Raw genomic sequence first — 18,577 nt, 5'->3', positions numbered from 1 at the left:
CCTCTTCTCTTCCTTTTCTGTTCTTCCAGTGATGTCCGACTTCCCTTCTAATTGGCACAATCTAATTTTAGAGACATGAATACTTTGAGGAATGCCTTCTTAAAGTAATTTGCATAGCTCAGGCCGAACTCTTTATAAGCCTGATTGGAATTTAACTCTTCGAAGTTGTTATTATCTACTAGGCCGCAGTGATGGCGAACCTATGACACGCGTGTCAGCACTGACACGCATAGCCATTTCTGATGACGCGTGGCCGCATGCCGAGGATGAAACATGTGCTGCTCCTGAGGATGAAACATTTGCGACTAGAGTCTTGGAGTTAGTTTTTTCCTCAAAGTGACACACTACCCAAGTTATGCTCAGTTTTTTGGCGAAGTTTGACACACCGAGCTCAAAAGGTTGCCCATCACTGTACTAGGGGCCAGTGCATGAATTCGTGGACCTTGAAAGGAACGTGGGCCGCGAGGCTGTGGTGGGCACAGGGGCAGGTCTCGGCCTAACCTCTGCGCCCCTGCCTGGCCCCTCTCACTGTGCACATCCCCCTCCCCCGTCCCCTGTCTGCTGGTAGCCCCACTCCAGCAGCCACTGCTCCCAGGCGCTGAGGCGCTGACCCCACTCGCACCCACTGATGGTGTGGAGTAATTGGGGCCAGCACCAGCAGCAGGAGCAAATGGGCTGGTGCCATCAAAGGGTGCGAGTGGCAGCTGCTGCCCCGATCGCCCCTCAGGAGCAGGGGGAGGTGGAGAAGCCCTCAGGAGCGATCGGGGCTGGCAGCTGCCACTCGCACACACCCGCTGATGGTGCCGAGCGATCGGGACCTGTGCCAGGTGCTGGCAGCGGGTGTGAGCAGCGGCTCCAGTGCCAGCAGCGGGTGCAAGCAGGGCCAGCGCCAGCAGCAGGTGCAAGCACCGAGCGGGACCATGGCACAGAACCATGGCATGCAGGAGCAAAGAATTTTCAGTTACCACCAGAGGCTCACCCCTATGACAGTGACCAGCGCCCTGCCTTGGTCTGGCACCCTGCTCACCTGCTCTACCATCCCACTGCGGCCAATGCCCGCCCGCCATGTTCCACACTCTGCTGCCTGCTGCTGATGCCCTCCATGTTCCACATGCACCCCCTGGTGGTCAGCGCACATCATAGCAACTGGTTGTTGTTTTTCCGCCGTTTGGTCTATTTGCATATTAGCCTTTTATTATATAGGACTAGAGGCCTGGTGCACGAAATTTATGCACGAGGTGGGGGGTGTCCCTCAGCCCAGTCTGCACCCTCTCCAATCTGGGACCCCTCGAGGGATGTCTGACTGCCCGTTTAGGATCGGGCCTAAACGGGCAGTCGGACATCCCTCGCACAATCCAGGACTGCTGGCTCCCAACTGCTCGCCTGCCTGCCTTCCTGATTGCCCCTAACTGCTTCTGCCTGCCAACCTGATACCCCGTAACCACTCCCCTGCCAGCCTAATTGATGCCTAACTGCTCCCCTGCCAGCCTGTTTGCCCCTAACTGCCCTCCCCTGCCAGCCTGGTCACCCCTAACTGCCTTCCCCTGCAGGCCTGGGTCCCACCACCCCAACTGCCCTTCCTTGCAGGCCCGGTCACCCCCAACTTCCCTCCTCTGCCGGCCTGGTCACCCCTAACTGCCCTCCCCTGCAGGCTTGATCGCCCCCAACTGCCCTCCCTTGCAGACCTGGTCCCTCCCAACTGCCCTCCCCTGCTGGCCATCTTGTGGTGGCCATCTTGTGTCCACATGGGGGAAGCCATCTTTGACCACATGGGGGCATCCATATTGTGTGTTGGAGTGATGGTCAGTTGCATATTATTCTTTTATTAGATAGGATAGAGGCCTGGTGCACGAAAGGGAGCCAGCTGGTTTGCCCTGAAAGGTTTCCCGGATCAGGGTGGGGGTTCCCTTGGGGTGTGGCGAGGCCTGGGCAAGGGGCCTGTGGTGGTTTGCAGGCTGGCCATGGCCACCCCCCCCCCCCGGTGACCCAAGCAGAGGCCCTGGTATCTGGGATTTATTTATCTTCTATAATTGAAATTTTGTAGCCTTGAGCGAAGCCAAGCCTCCTGCTCACTCCGTGGCTGCAGCCATTTTTGTTGGGATTTATTTAACTTCTATAGTTGAAACTTTGTAGCCTTGAGTGGAGGCCTGGGCCTGCCAGGGTGTGCAGAAAGCTTGGCTTCCTCCATTGCCGGGGAAACCCAAGCCTCCTGCTCACTCTGTGGCCGCAGCCAACTTGGTTGGGTTAATTTGCATACTCGCTCCTGATTGGCTGGTGGGTGTGGCTTGTGGGTGTATCGGAGTGATGGTTAATTTGCAAATTACTCTTTTATTAGATAGGGTTGCTACATAGCAAATGACCCCAAACCTTAGCAGCTGAAAACTAGAACCATTTATGATCTCACAGTTCTTGAGGCTTAGTTAGGTGGTTCTGGCTCAGGGACTGCACTGAATGTGTTGTCTAAGACTACAGTCATCTCATGGCTCAGCTGGGGAGGATCCACTTCCATGTTCTCTTACACAGCTATTGGGAGACCTCAGGAGGTCCACTTTCACGCTTACTCAGGTGAGCCTCTCCTCAGAGCAGCCTATGACATGGCAGTTGACTTCCATCAGAGGTATCCATTCAAGAGGGAGTGAGAGAGCACTCAAGAGTGAAGGCAAGGTCTTCTTATAGCCTAGTCATGGAAGGGATGGATGTCCCCATCACTGGTGCTGTATTCTATTCATTAGCAGCCCACATTCAAGGGGAGGGTATAACCTAAGGGCATGAATATCAGGAGGCAGGAATCATTGTGGGTTAACTTGTAGGCAAATTATTTCTCACCTTGTCCAATTCTTTGCATTGCAATGTTTCGAATAGAACTCTTGATTTCTAGTGTCAGAAATCTCAACACAAACTGGCTATCCAAACAGAAAATGTGTGCACCTTATGGTGTGGTGTGATATAGGGGACTGAGCAAATGTTGTCACCTGGATCTGCTCATCTTGGTTCTGCTTGCTCTGTATCGGCTCCCTTCTCAGATAGCTTCTTCTCTGTTATTGGCATAAAAACCGCCAAGGCTCTCAGGTGCAAAGTCAGTGGCATAGCAGGAAAGTCTCTTTTCCCAGAAACTCTGGCATAAATTCCATTGGCTGAACGGTTCACAGATCCTTCCCTAAACCAACTGAGAGACGGAGGAATCATGACTGCATTGGTTCAGACCCAGGACACACACTGCACCCACAATCAGGGAAGGGTTCCACAAGCTGTGAGGGTGGAGGTAAGTGCCCTCAGACCACATCAGGCAAGCTTTCACTGAAGTACTGCCTGTCCTGTTGCCCCGCCCCCGCCCCCACCGAGTTTGCAGGCAACTAGAACCTCTTAGCCAGTCTTCCCCTACCCTCCAACATTAGAGTCTATTACAGTACCCTGTATTCTTTATTGCTTGTATTCAAGTTTGAAATTTGTATTTATTTAGCACCTTCCCTCTTTTTCTTTTTTTAATCCTCACCTGAGGATATTTTTCCCATTGATTTCCAGACAGAGTGAAAGGAAGGAAAGAGTGGGGAGGGAGAGAGAAAAACATCAATGCGAGAGAGACACATAGATTGGTTGCCCCCACCCTGGCCGGGGATTGAACTTGAAACTGAGATGCGTGCCCTTGACCGGGAATCAAAGCTGGGACCCTTCAGTCTGCCAGCTGATGCTCTAACCACTGAGAAAAACCAGCCAGGCCTAGCAGCTTCCCTCTTAATGAAGGCAGCAACCTTATTATAGCCACAGAACTCCTACTTGGCACCTCGTTGGCATTCAACAAATATTTGATGAATGTGATTTATTCTTCCTTATCTTAGACCTATGCAATTTTGTTATCCAGAATATCAAAGAAATGGCAAGATTTATTATAGAATTGGAATTTGTTGGTGGTCTTGCTTGGCCAGGAGCCGCCTGGTTCATTGGGTTAGGTCAAGCACAGGAGTGAATAAAACTCTTTTGAGAATCTACAATATTTAGCATATATATTGCTTCACTTTAATTTTTACAACCATCTCTTGTGAGGACAGTGTATTATCTTTATTTTTAGATGAGGAAACGGATGACCAGAGGTCTAAAGGGACTCCCTCAAACTCACATGGTTCAGAAATGGTAGAGTTAGGATACCACAGAAGTCACTTGGATGTCAAAATTCCGGGTCTGATTGGAATTATGGGGAAGACTGTGGCATGCTCATTTAAAAAAAAAAAAAAAAAAACAACTATGAAATTTTGAGGAGGCCAGAGTCAGAAATCAAAATGAACAGCTCTGAGGGCACTGGAATGAGGGCAGCATATGAGATAAAGTTCAGGGGTGTCGCGTGTCCTACAGCAGAAAAGAAATGGAGTCTACCTAGTTTTTCTGTTCCACTTTTGATGGAATTTATATGTATTGAGTAATGCAGGCATAAAATTAAACAGGATAAACCATCCCATTTCCTTGTTTCTCCAGTTACAATGATATGCAAACCAGTCTACTTCCCTTTTTGACTCTTACTCCAAAGACCATGAGTAAATATGTGTTTGGCACAGAGGCTCTTAAAGGGGTAGGAGCACTTACGTGAGGGGCCTGTGCAGGGACGGCAGTGGAAAGCAGGGACAGATGACTGGCTTCTTGGTTCTTTCGGATTATTTGCGAGGCTGCGGCCGGCTTGGTGGAGTGATTCCTGTTAATGTTACACTTGGAAATTTGTTTTTAGAATCTTGTTTTAATGCCTCTGTAAAGTAAACCCGCCCCGCCCCACTCACATGAGCTTAATGTGAGAATAACGCAGAATGGAACATGGAGGGCAGCTGCTACGTACGAATTGATGAAGAAAAGGAGGGAACGTGGCATTTCAGCATGGGGATTGGTGGCAAGTCCTACATCCCATGAGTGGGAAGCACTCACTATACACACTGAGCGTTAACCCCCCACTGCAGTAAGCACTAGCCAGTTAGACCCAAGACCAGTGCTTGGCAAGGTGTGGTTAAATTTGCCAAAGACTCAGAGGGAACATAAAAAGAATCACCAAGTTGTTGAACAAAAGGGAAAAAGTAAAATAAACAACCAAAATACACATCCCAAAACAGAATACCCACAGTGTTTGGGACCATTTCCCCTAGAGCAGTGATGGCGAACCTATGACACGCGTGTCAGCACTGACACGCGTAGCCATTTCTGATGACACGCGGCCGCATGTCGAGGATGAAACATTCGCTGCTCCTGAGGATGAAACATTTGCGACTAGAGTCATGGAGTTAGTTTTTTCCTCAAAGTGACACACTACCCGAGTTATGCTCAGTTTTTTGGCGAAGTTTGACACACCAAGCTCAAAAGGTTGCCCATCACTGATCTAGAGAACAAACAGCCTGTGACAAGTTGAAAGCAGTGCTGAGGTGGTAAATGCATCTCATGCCCTGTACCTGTGGTAGGATACTCCGGTTCTGAACACCTGGAGCGAGACCAGGTGAATGATGCCAACAATCACACTCTCACTGAGATGTCTATCAAACACCTTTCGAGTGTCAGTCACTGGTTATTGTGGGCACAATGGGGAGTACAGAGACGTGGTCGGTGCCCTCCCTGAGCTTGCAGTCTGGTTTAAGGAAGCACGACACCATGTGACAAGTGCCAAGTCAGTGTGACCGGACAATGTGACAAAGGCAAAGGTACAAGCACAGGTTGCCCTGGGAAGCCAACAGGCAGGATTCAGGAGAAATTTTCAGACAACTGGGAATTGGAAGGATAATATCGGTGATGTCAACTAGACGAGGCTCGAGTACCCAGTTATCTAATCCAACACTTACCCTAGTGTTGCTGTAAAAGTATTCTTGTAGGTGTGGCTAACATCTCCCATCAGTTAGCTTTAAGGAAAGATTGCCCTGGATGATGCGGGTAGACCTTATATAATCAGTTGAAGGTCTTAAGAGCAAAAACGGAGGTTTCCCAGAAAGGATGAAATTCCAGCCTGAAGTATCAACTCAACTGAGTTTCCAGAGTGGCCCCAGGGTAGTGGTCGGCAAACTCATTAGTCAACAGAGCCAAATATCAACAGGACAACGATTGAAATTTCTTTCGAGAGCCAAATTTTTTAAACTTCTTCTAATGCCACTTCTTCAAAATAGACTCGCCCAGGCCGTGGTATTTTGTGGAAGAGCCACACTCAAGGGGCCAAAGAGCTGCATGTGGCTGGCGAGCCGCAGTTTGCCGACCACGGCCCTAGGGGTTTCGGATGGATTTGCCAGTCCCACAATCCTGTGAGCCAATTCCTTAAAAATAAATCTTTTACACACACACACACAAACCTTGTTGGTCTGTCTCTCTGGAGAACTGCACTGATGCAGTGTCTTAGTCACGTAGGCTTGGGTAAAGGATGGGGAAGGTGTGTGAGGGGGTGACAGTTCCCAGGAATGGAAGTGATCAGGAAGCACATTGTATGCGACCTAGAGAGCCTGAGAGGGTTTTAAGTCTGGGAGTGAGAGGACCAGATTCACATTTTAGAAAGCACGTCCGATTCTATCATTGTTGAGAGCAGAAGTGAGGAAAAACGTGTTTCAGTTCCGCCACGAAGGAAGGAATTCCTCACCAGCAAGTCCTTTTCCCTAGCAGAAAGAGGTGCTGAATCTCCTGGGGGAATTGAAAGCATGATTTGACGTTTTCAATCCCTGGTGGGCACAGTCTTGCAAAAGAATGACATTGTTCTTCTTACAACCCAGAGTCTTCCTGCTCTACCTTCCCTCCTTCGGGGGCTTGTGGCTTGCACCGGTTTCCCCCATCTCTGGCTTTCACTAGGAGGCTGCCCTGTCCCTGGGCAAAGACTCCGGTCTGGGCCGGGCGGCCTCTCTGGCAGATGAACTGCCTCCCGCCGCGGCGGAGGTGGGAGGGCGGAGGTCAGCTGGGGATTCCGGCTGCCCAAGTGGGAAGGAAGAGTTCACCAAGGGACAGAAGTTCCGCGGCTGCTGGTGTGCGGGGCGAGGGCTCGCCTACCGCCGCTGCAGCCCAGACTCTGCGGATCCCTCCTCCGCAGGTTCGCTTCCCGCCCGCGGCCCCCGGAGTTCAGCTGCCCCCGCGCCGCGGCGGCTCGGCGGGTCCGGGCGGGGCCTGGACCTGGACCTGGACGGGGAGGTGTGCGGGAGCGCCCGGGGCCGCCCGAAGTCCCCAGTCTCCCACCCCGCCGCTCCCACCCCGCCGCTCCGCCGAGAACGTTCGCCACCCCCGTGCCCAGCAAAGGGGTCTGGCTCCTGAGAGCCTAACCGATTTTTTCCTGCATTCCCTCTGCACCCCTCGATGTGTTCACCCTGGCTCCCGGTGCGTTCCCCATCCTGTAGGTTCGGAACGCTGTGCTCAGAGCTCCTAGCCCCAGGCCGAGCGCCCTTAGAGACCAGGTGGGGGGTGCGGGTGACTTCACCCTTCCCCGGGCGTCGGCTGGAAGAAGCCAGCACCCGCAGGGCGGGCAGCCCCCACTCCAGGGGTCTCAGGGCGCCCAAGGGGGTACTTCTCCATACAGCCCTGGGGGGCCGAGGGCTCCGGGGAGGTTCTACGCCCCGCACCCCGACTACTGGGAAGGAGAGCGGTGGAGCTCCGCGTGCCCGAGAGCGAGAGGGAGGACCCGGGGCGGGGGCAGGGTCAGAGCCCGGGGCCGAGAGGAGCCGAGGCAGCAGGTGAGTCTCCCAGGGCTGTGTCCCCCCCGGGCGGGGAGGCGGGCCGAGCGGGGCTGGGGAAGGGAGCCCCAGGCTGGGGCGACGCCGGCGAGGGCTGGGCTAGAAGGGGTGCGGGGAGGCGAGGCGGGCGGCGAGAGAGGGAGCGGGGAAGGGGCGGAGGGGAGGGAGTTCCGAAAGGAGGGAGAGGAGCCGGCGAGGGGCGAGAGAGCCCGCTGGAAGGGAGAGCCGCGCAGGGCCACCGAGCCGGGGCCGCAGCTCGCGTGGGGCCCGGAGGGCTGGCGCGGGGGGGGGGGGGGGGGAGACGCACAAAGACATGCGAAGAGGGGCTGAGCGAGGCTCGCGCACAAAGACGCCGGGGCGCACGGCCGCTGGGGCTGCTCCGACCGCCCCCGCGCCGCGCCGGGGCCGGGCCAGCGACGAGCCCGGGGCGGAGCGCGCGGCGGCGGCGGCGGCGGCGGCGGGCCGGCGCGGGACCCGGGTCGCCCGCGCTCTCCGGGTGACCCGGGCCCGTCCGCAGGCGCGCGCGCGGGGGCGGCGGCGCCCGAGCCCAACTTGGCCTCGGCCTCGCCCTCTGCCCAGCCCGCGGGTGTCCCCTCCTTCCCGCGATTTCGTGTCTTCTCACGCTCCCCCCCCCCCCCCCACCACCCCCTCCCGCGTCCAGCCCCGCTCTCCCCACCTTGTAACACAAAGCCGGGGAAAATGCCTGCCCGTGCCGCTCGGAGCGCGCAGCCCGTCTCCGAATGAGAAGTGAGTACCATGGCGTGCGCGTGAACGGTTCGAGTCCGTCTCTGGCCCAAACCTTGTGAACGCTGCATGCCTCATGCTGCCCAGCGCCCCGCCGGAGAAACCCGGCTCTGGCGCAGGAGGTGAGACCCCGGGGACCCCCCTCCCCCTCCGCCTCCCGCCCCGCGCCTTCCCGCCGCAGCTGGTCCGGGGAGGGGTGCTGATGCCCCGCTGGCTGCAAGCGGACCTTTCCCACCTCCCTTTCCCGTGCGAGGTGTGGGGTCTTCATCTGGGCTTGGAGGCAGACCTGTCACTCACTGCTCCTCTCCTGCTGCCTCCCCCCTGTCTCCCGCAGGTGCCTGCAGGTTTTGCATCTGCCTTGGGCACGGGTTTGAGACACCGTGTGTGTGTGTGTGTGTGTGTGTGTGTGTGTGTGTGTGTGTGTGTGTGTGTATGTATGGGGGGGGGGGGAGCTAATTTCCGAAGGAGGAGGAGGGTCAACCCTTGGGAGCCACCGTCAGGCAGGACGCGTGGTGACCCTGGGCACACTTGTTGCCATTGCCCGTTGCGTGGTGGGACAGGCAGTGGTGCTGAAAGAAGCTCGTTCCTCCTGGTACTGAGTCGTCCATTGACTCCGGGGAGCAGAGCGAAGACACACCTGGGTGAGGATGGGAGAGCAGGATTGAGAGGAGGCTGATGGGCCGGGGGCAGAGGAGGGCGGTAATGGTGGTGCCCAGAGCATGTGGAGGGGGCCAGTCTCCGGCTCCTTGGGCGGAGGAGCGTCTCTTGCTGATCACACCCCAAAGGACTGGAGGTGGGAACCAGAGGGTTTCCCATATTAGACGGAGAGGAAAGGCTGTTGTTGTTTTTTTCCGTTTTGCTATCTCACCAGTTTCTGTCCATTCGGGCTGCCAAATGAGCATTATATGTATTTCTGCTAATTAAAAGATACGGCAGTAGCTTAAAATAAACTCCATCAGGAAAGGTATTAGCTTAACACACACACACACACACACACACACACACACACACACACACACACTTTAAAAAATATACCTATCCCCTTCTTCCGAAAGCATACAATGATGTTTAGTTTGGCGTTGGGATGGAGGGTTGGGATCTGGGGAGCATCCAGGTAAATAGTCTTAGTGTTTTCCGGTTCTGCAGACTGGAAACCACTGACAGGAACAATCAGAAGCAGGAGAGAACAGAGAACTGCAGGGAAAGGATTGGGAGCTTCCTCCAGAGAGATAATGTTGAGCTTCTATGTGATTTTGTTATTTTTATTCCAAAAAAAAATGGCTTAATTTTAGGTTATGACCTTTATTTTTCACTCAAACTCATAAGGCAGCGTGGGGGTCTGGTGGGGTGGTTAGACAGCAGATGACAGTGATTTTAGCTATTATCAGCATTTCTATTTAAAACGTGTTTTTTTTTTTTTTAAATGAAAATCCTAAACATATAGCCAGTGTTGATTTTGAGTGAAGTTGCCTTTACGAACAAGAGATGTTCAAAGTGTCTGTGAGTTTGGGGCTTTATTCGGAGCAGGTGAGAGTCCCAGGAGAGAAACGTGTACATACTTATACTTAATTGCTGTAAGGAACGTATGTGGAGATCCCACATATGTGCAGGCACTGTAACCCCATCAGAGCTCTGGCTTCCTCTCTTCAAAGTCAGAACCATTCAGAGCTTCGCTGGTTGAGGATCCCTCAGTTATCTGCCATCATTTCTCAACACTGCTTAGCACTGGTGCTTCAAATCGCTTTGTTTGCAAAGCTGCTTTTTTGATGGGAAACTGAAGATTTAGTTTATGAATTCAAACTGTGGTAGTCCTAAATTTAACTCAGCTGTAATCAAGAGGGCAAGGTATGTAGCCATGTGAAAATTGACACTATTTCCTTCTCATTCTCAAGTACTTTAAGGTTCCTGTAGGGTATTTGGGGGCAATTCCATTGGGATTTCCCATATACTTACCCCAAAGTGTCTTTTAGATTAGCTTATCGTTTTATTAGACTTGTATTATATATACTATTTCTACTTGTTTCTATAACAATTATGGGCAATAAGTTGATTCTTCTAGTTGAGTTGGTGGCTTTTTAAAATTTCCTTTTTCTTGGCCATTCTATTATTCCTTTTGGCTCAGTGTTATTTTTCCAATCAAATATATTGTAATAGATGGCTTATTTTCCCCTTAGCAAGTAGAAGTCTAGTATCTCTTGTATTAGCTAAAAATGAATCCATTAATGATATTTTTGAACAGCTCAGATGAATAATAAATGGATTTAGAGTCACCTCAGAGTATATGGGAATTTGTAAGAGAACACATGAATTCATTCTAATGGAGCAATTAGCTTTGTACAGAGCATGGAGGGTCCAAGGTGTGAGACAAGGTTTTAAACTTTTTTTTTTTTCTTGATAATGTTCACTGTTGAAATGGAAGGAACTTGTCATGTCTTGGCTGCACCAAGGATTTTGCCACAATGGGTAGCGATACTCTTGTTTTTATACACATGTCAGAGATTGAATAACAAAACATAAGGAATGCTTAACCATGAGCCCAATTTAGAGGATAAGAAAAAAGAAATGATTGGGCTACTGTGGTTTATTTACCATCATCATGTATTACCGGAAAAATTACTAATGTTTTACTTGGAGCAATAATGTCTGGGTCATAAATTCACTTATAATACAACTCCTTTATTATAATGAATTTTTTAAGGCAAAAGTAGAGAATGTTATTTACGTTGATTGCCGTGGTATAGAGTGTTAAGTACGTGGGAGGGGGAGTATCCAGGAACCTTCTTCATGAGTATTCAAATATCTACTTTAGCATCATCCACTCTTAGGAGTTCAGTAAGTCTTTGTTGACTCATGGTGGACAGATATAAATTTTGAAATTAATTAGGAAGCCCTCAGACATGTCAGAGAGGAAGGGAGAGGGACAGAGAGATAGAAACAGCAACAATTAGAGGGAATCATTGATTGGCTGCCTCCTGCACGCCCTCCACTGGGCATCGAGCCAGCAACCCGGGCATGTGCCCTGACCGGGAATTGAACCGTGACCTCCTGGTTCATAGGTCGATGCGCAACCGCTGAGCCACACTAGCTGGGCGGGCATGCTTTTATTTTTTTAAGTTTCTCGGTCCAACTCCTGTTTGTTTGTTCTTCCCTCCCATCTGGATCCCCAATAGCAACAGAGAGCGAAGGCCCAGCCCCCTTTCCTTGAACCCATTTATATGCTCCTGGGTGCATTGCTGGTTCCAGGGCTTCCACCAGGAGAACAGAATCCCGTCCACCTTTGCAACCCCTTAGACAAGCCCAGCCGTTACCCCACTAACCTCCTCCAACCTAACCCTCCTTCTCTGTTGTTCAGTGGCGGCACCTGACTTGCTGGATCCAAAATCTGCCGCTCAGAACTCCAAACCGAGGCTCTCGTTTTCCACGAAACCCACCGTGCTTGCTTCCCGGGTGGAGAGTGACACGACCATTAATGTTATGAAATGGAAGACGGTCTCCACGATTTTCCTGGTGGTGGTCCTCTATCTGATCATCGGAGCCACCGTGTTCAAAGCCCTGGAGCAGCCTCACGAGATCTCGCAGAGGACCACCATCGTGATCCAGAAGCAGACATTCATTTCCCAGCACTCCTGCGTCAACTCGACTGAGCTGGACGAACTCATCCAGGTAACGGCGCAGAGGGGTGTTACTCTGTTTCCTCCGTGGGGGAGGAAAGACTAAGAGTTAGAGGAGGCACCTCACAGCACAGAGCTGTCCTGATTTGCCTGTGGGGGCCCCGGGTCCACTTTTCTCCTTCACATGGAGTTCTTCTCTGCAGACTGTCTCCTTTCGACACGTCTTCCCTCTTTTCTTACTTCTGCCACCTTTTTCGTCTCCTTTTCCTTTATGTCTCCCTCCCACTATGCCTTCTCATCCTCTTCTGTCCCTGCTCTTCTGTATTTCTGTCCTGGCCTCTCCCAGCTTTCTTCCCCTTTGCCCTGCCTTAGAACTGCCAGAGGACCCCTATGGACCTGGGGTTACTTGCTGGAGGTTCTTCTGGCTCAATGGACATTGCTGCCTGAGAAAGTTGGCTGTGGCAAATGAGAGGAAAATATAAGGCGGGAGAGCTGGGTTAGTTGTGGCAGTGACCATCGTAAGGTAAAAAAGATGAGTTTGTGGTGTGATCCTCTGAGCTTGGCACCCCTCGTGGTTAACAAGTTGTAGCTCCCATCTTTCACCCAGCCCAATATAACTGATAACGGCCTTTTCTAGGTACCTAGGGAGAAGTGGTTAATCATTGCTTCTCTAAACCCCAATTGAAAGCAGTGTACACTGTATGGAAAAATAAGAGTTTTTGAATAAAAACTAATTTAGTTTTAATGTACTCTATAAAAGCAGAATAGTATCTTTATGGAAAAACACTTTGTTTTAAAATATAATCCCAAAGTGACTTGCAAGTTTCAGTTCGGCTCCTTGAGATAGCTATATTTTTGTTGTAGATTTTTTTTTTTGCACGAAACATAAGCCAAACCAAGAATCCTGGTCAAGAAGAAAGCCCTAGAACTAAATATATCCTCATCTTATAGTTGGTTTTACATCATTTGAATGCGTTGAAACAGTAGGTTGAGGGAAGAAATTATTATTGGTTTTAATCCAGTTTCGTGTTCTAAGACCTTTCCTCTCTTATTTCCTTTGGCCATGGATTCCCAAATGCTTTCTCTGCCCTTTGTAGCCCTTTAAATTTATAGAATACACATACAATTATTACTCAAGTTTTATTCAAAATTATCAAAGTTAATATTCTCTGACCCTCATTTAGCTCCTATCACATTCAGACACTTCTGCCTCTCACTTATTTGACCTAAATTTTGAAAAGGCTCCTCATACTTATATACTGTACTTATATACTGAATTCTCTATTATTTTTAGATGATAGCAACATTAATAATTCTCTATTATTCTCCTGTACTTATATACTGAATTCTCTATTATTTTTAGATGATAGCAACATTTCCAGTATTGACAGTACACCTGGCAGCTAATATCATTGTTCCACCCATTCCCTTGCCTGTTCCTACATAAGATCTCGATCACTTCACTCTCTTTGTGCCTCATAATCTTAAGAGGTACTAAAAATCTCTGAAGAATCCCCATGTCCCTTGGGTGTTAGAAGAAGAGCTCTAAATTAAAAAAGAAGGAGAAGAATAAGAAGAGCCCTAGGTTGTCTTGGAGGTAGCCCGAAGTAGTGGTAAAAGCCTAAACTTTGGGATAAATGTATTTTAAACTCCAGTTGAGTACTTTTTTAGAGGTGCCATCTTGAGCAAGTAATGTTGCTCTCTAAACTTTAAATGATCTCTTTGGACTGAGGAAAGAATACATATGAAAGAGGGTTGCTGGGAAGAATGAAGAGGTAATTCAAGTAAAGCATTTAAGTGCTTAAAAAATGTTAGGTTTGTTTGCTGTTGTTATCCCCTTAGCCCATACTCCTACTCCATCCTTTTTTTGGGTTGAAATATCTGATTCTTAGAATCTGAATTGAGATGTGTTTAGTCGTGGACAGGAGAAAAAGGCCTGGGATTTCGGGACACTGCTGGAGGAAACTGTGTCAATTAGAAAATGGTCCCACTCTTCAGCACCACCCACATTTAGTACTTAGGATCGTGCAAACAACTTGAAGGTCATGGCAGGTGGAGACCATCTGGAGGTGGAGATGGTCATTTTTGCTACATTGCTTTTGGAATGCCATCAAACAGAGCTCAGTGTATGACCTAATTCTTTTCTTTCTGCCCCACAGAGGCAATCCACTTTAGCTTCATTAATATTCACTGCTGGTTGAGTATTTTTGTGCTTATTTAGTATTTTTTCAACGCAGAAGTTGCCCATTATTTATTATATTACTCACATTTATAACCATATGGCTTTAATACATTATATTCTCTCTCTTTGGTAAAATAAATCTTTATAATGGCATGGCTTCAAGGACCAAGATCAGTGTTTTAATAGGGAGGAAGGCAAATGAGCCAGTAATCATATATTAGAATTACATTTCACTCGTCTGATTTTCATAAATTTCAAAGTGATTTATTTTCCTTTTTAATCATCCTTTAAAACCTCACTAATACATATATTATTATAACTTTGTTTCTGGAGATTTATTCTGTTCCTTTCATTGCGCCATGCTTCCCTGTCTCTTTCGGTTGTGATCTATCTATTTGAAAACACAGCCCCCTCTTCAATCTTTACCGACTGACTATGTATAGAGAAAGACTTTCACCAATTAGCTGCGCTTGAGAGGCCTCTCAGACCTTTGCTGTAGATTCATCTTCTCTGGACTTGTGCATGTAAATTCCCAATTAGATGGCTTTGCCAGTTTCTTTTTTTTTTTTTTTAGGGGTTTGTAATCTCTTGCTACCTCTGGTGTCTGTCCGCAGTACTGCAGGTTTTCTGGAATTGCTGGAAGCCATTCAAGTCACTTTTATTCTCAGTGGTCCCCAGGTTTGTAGAGTGTGCTGCCTCCTGTCAGTACTCTGTGTTGGGCAAGACAGAAACCATCTCTTTGGGTAGCCCCCCAAAAGCCAGAATGTTGGACGCATGCTCCACTCTTTTCTTGCCCCACGGTGGAGAGGCTGCCAAGCTGTGTTGGCCTCTGTCTGTTGTACCATGGGTCCTCTGGAGCAGAGGCAAGATGTCCAGCTCACTTTTGTTCTCAGTGTTCCTCAGGCATCTAGACTGTGCCAGGCCCTATCAGTGCTCTGAAATAGGCAAGATGGAAACCAGTCACGCCCAGCCAGTGTGGCTCAGTGGTGGAGCATCAAGCTATGAACCAGGAGGTCACGGTTCGATTCCCTGTCAGGGCACATGCCCGGATATTGGGCTCGATCCCCAGTGTGGGGCATGCTAGAGGCAGCCAATCAATGATTCTCTCTCATCATTGATGTTTCTATCTCTCTCTCCCCCCACTCTTCTTCTCTTTTAAATAAATATATTTAAAAGAAACCAGTCCCTTAGGCAGGACCCTAGAAACCCAGAACATTAGATGCACATTCCAATTCTTTCCCTTCCCAGGGGCTGGGAGTTTTCTTCTAATCATGCTGCGTTGAAGTGGGGGAAAGACTGGCGATCTGAAAGATAATATAGGCATACTGTGGAGATATTGTGGGGTTTGGTTCCATATCACCACAACAAAGCTAATATTATGATGAAGCAAGTCACAAAATTTTTTTTATTTCCCAGTGCATGTAAAAGTTCTGTTTACAATATACTGTAGACTAGTAAGTGTCTTAAAACAATAGCATTATGTCTTAATACATCATAAATACCTTAATTAAAAAACACATTATTGCTAAAAAATGCTAACCATCATCTGGGCCTTCAGTGAGTCACCATCTTTTTGCTGGTGGAGGGTCTTGCCAGGATGTTGAGGGCTGCTGACTGAGCAGCGAGGTGGTTCCTGAAGGTTGCCACATCAATGGACCCTGCCTTCCATGACTGCTTTCTCTGTAGCATGTGATGCTGTTTGATAGCATTTTACCCACAGTAGAAATTCTTTCTGAATTGGAATCAGTCCCCTCAAAACCTGCTGCTGCTTTTCAACTAAGCTCATGTAATAGTCTCAATTCTTTGTTGTCCTCTCGGCAATCTTCACAGCATCTTCACCATCAGTTTGTTCTGTCTCAAGAAACCACTCTTTGCTCATCCATAAGAAGCAGCTTCTCATCCATTCAAGTTTGGTCATGAGATGTTGCAATTCAGTCACATCTTCAGGCTCCTCTTCTAATGCTAGTTCTATTGCTATTTCCACCACATCTGCAGTGACTTCCTTCACTGAAGTCTCCCCTTAAAGTCAGTCATGTGGGTTGGAATCAACTTCTTCCACATTCCTATTAACGTTGATATTTTGATCTCTTCTCATGGACCACAAATGAATGTTCTTAATGGCATCTAGAATGGTGGATCCTTTCCAAAGCTTTCAATTTACTTTCCTCAGATCCATCAGAGGAATCAATATCTATGGCAGCAAAAGCCTTACAAAATCTATTTCTTAAATAATAAGGCTTGAATGTTGACATTACATCCATGGGCTGCAGAATGAATGTTGTGTTAGAAGACATGAACACAACATTCAGCTCACTGTACATGTCCATCAGAGCTTTTGTGTGACCAGGTACGTTGCCAGTGAGCAGTAGTATTTTGAAAGGAATTTGTGTTTTTGAGCAGCAGGTCTCTCAACGGTGGGCTTAAAATATTCTTTAAACCATGTTGTAAACAGATGTGCTATAATTGAGGCTTTGTTGTTCCATTTATAGAGCACAGGCAGAGTAGATTTCGCATAATTCTTAACGGCCCTAGGATTTTTGGAATGGTAAATGAACAATGGCTTCAACTTAGAGTCACCCTAACAAGAGAGTCAGCAGGTTCTTTGAACCTTTGAAGCCAGCCATTGACTTCTCTCTAGTTATGAAAGTTCTAGATGGCATCTTTTTCAAATAGGAAGCTGTTTTGTCTACATTGAAAAGCCATTGTTTACTGTAACCACCTTCATGAATTATCTTAGCAGGGTCTTCTAGCTAATTTTCTGTGGCTTCTGTATCGTCATTATTTGACTTCACCTTGCACTTTTATGTTGTGGAGACAGCTTCTTTCCTTAATCCACATGAACCAAAATAGCTTCAAAATTTTCTTCTGCAGCGTCCTCACTTCTCTCAGTCTTCATAGAACTGAGCAGAGTTACAGCCTTGCTCTGGATTAGCCTTTGGCTTAAGGGAATGTTGTTGGTTTGCTCTATCCAGACCACTAAAAGTTTCTATACATCAGCAATAAGGTTTTTTCACTTTCTTATTCATGTGTGCACTGGAGTAGCACTTTTAATTTCCTTTAAGAACTTTTCCTTTGCATTCACAACTTTGCTAATTGGTGCAGGAGGCATCCCTTTTGGCCGATCTTGGCTTTCAACCAGTAGTAGGTGGCCAATCAATGATTCTATCTCATTTAAAAAAAAAAGATATATCTTTATTGATTTCAGAGAGGAAGGGAGAGGGAGAAAGTGATAGAAACATCAATGATGAGAAAGAATCGTCTGTTGGCTGCCTCATGCACACTCCCTACTGGGGTTCTGGCCTGCAACCTGGGCATGTGCCTAGACTGGGAATCGAACTGTGACCTCCTGGTTCATAGGTTGATGCTCAACCACTGAGCCACACCGGCCGGGCTCTCATTTTTGATGATTCTATCTCTCCCTCTCCCTTCCTCTTTCTGAAATCAATAAAAACATATTTACAAAAAAAAAAAAAAAAAAAAGAATCACTGTATCTGTCCTGTGAGAATAGAATACAGTTGGGGATCCACTCAAGAACCCTGTGGGGAGATGGTGGATGGTCTGGGTGAGGACAGAAGCAGTGGATGTGATGAGATGTGACCAAATTGGGAGATTTCAAAAATAAACTTGGCAGGATTTGATGTGAGGTGTGAGAGAAAGAAATCAAGGATGAAGAACTAGAAAAACGAAGATGCCAGTTAATAAGATGTGGACAACTCAGATGGAGCAAGTTTCAGGGGTGAGGTCGGGAGTCCGAATTGGTGTATGATTGGTTTGAGTTGCTTGTCAGACACTCAGACAGGGGAGTGGTCCAGAGTGAAGAATACATTTGGGAGATATGAGCATCTTGGTGATGCTACATGAAATCCCCTAGGAGTATGGATGGATGGAGAGGGACAGGACCAGGGACTCAGAGGTGAGGGCGATGAGACAGTGGTCAGGGGAATTAGAGGAAATCAGAGAGCGTGGTGTTCTATGAGGCAAGTGAGGACATGTCACAAAATGGGAGAGACCAGCTCTGTCAAATGCTACTGCCAAGTCTTCCTCTCTTTACCATGATCTGTAATAGTCAATTGGTACTGTAGTCTATAAACTAATGATAGTAATATTATGTATAATTAGAAATCATTAAGCCTAAACATGACACAAATAATTTTTGAGCAGTTAGCTCAAACACTAAAAACACAGGCTGTATATGACACAATCATAAAAGATAAGTCCTGTGACCATTTGGGACACATTATACACATGTGGATAAAATAAACAGGATGTTCACTCACTTTCAAACTTATGAATGGATTCTTTTTAAAAATTTAATTATACATTTATGTATTACTTGGCGCCTTTAAAGTGTTTTCACATAGAAATAAATTATAAGTAATAG

At 48.0% G+C, this 18,577-nt stretch overlaps 1 protein-coding gene across 2 annotated transcripts in view; it reads left to right on the top strand.

Annotated features, from left to right (window-relative positions):
* Positions 1-8,478: 8,478 nt before the first annotated feature.
* KCNK2 (potassium two pore domain channel subfamily K member 2) overlaps positions 8,479-18,577 on the top strand; it is a 94,390-nt gene continuing 84,291 nt past the window's right edge. For both annotated transcript variants that reach the window (XM_028152193.2, XM_054711635.1), the window contains exons 1-2: positions 8,479-8,524; positions 11,755-12,065. In XM_028152193.2, coding sequence (XP_028007994.1) covers positions 8,479-8,524; positions 11,755-12,065 — 357 coding nt within the window. The remainder of the gene's footprint in view (positions 8,525-11,754; positions 12,066-18,577) is intronic.

The sequence above is a fragment of the Eptesicus fuscus genome, chromosome 22, assembly GCF_027574615.1.
Source record: "Eptesicus fuscus isolate TK198812 chromosome 22, DD_ASM_mEF_20220401, whole genome shotgun sequence".
Taxonomy (NCBI): Eukaryota; Metazoa; Chordata; class Mammalia; order Chiroptera; family Vespertilionidae; genus Eptesicus; species Eptesicus fuscus.
The sequence above is the reverse complement of the archived record's forward strand: the minus strand, read 5'-3'. Positions and strand labels throughout refer to the sequence as shown.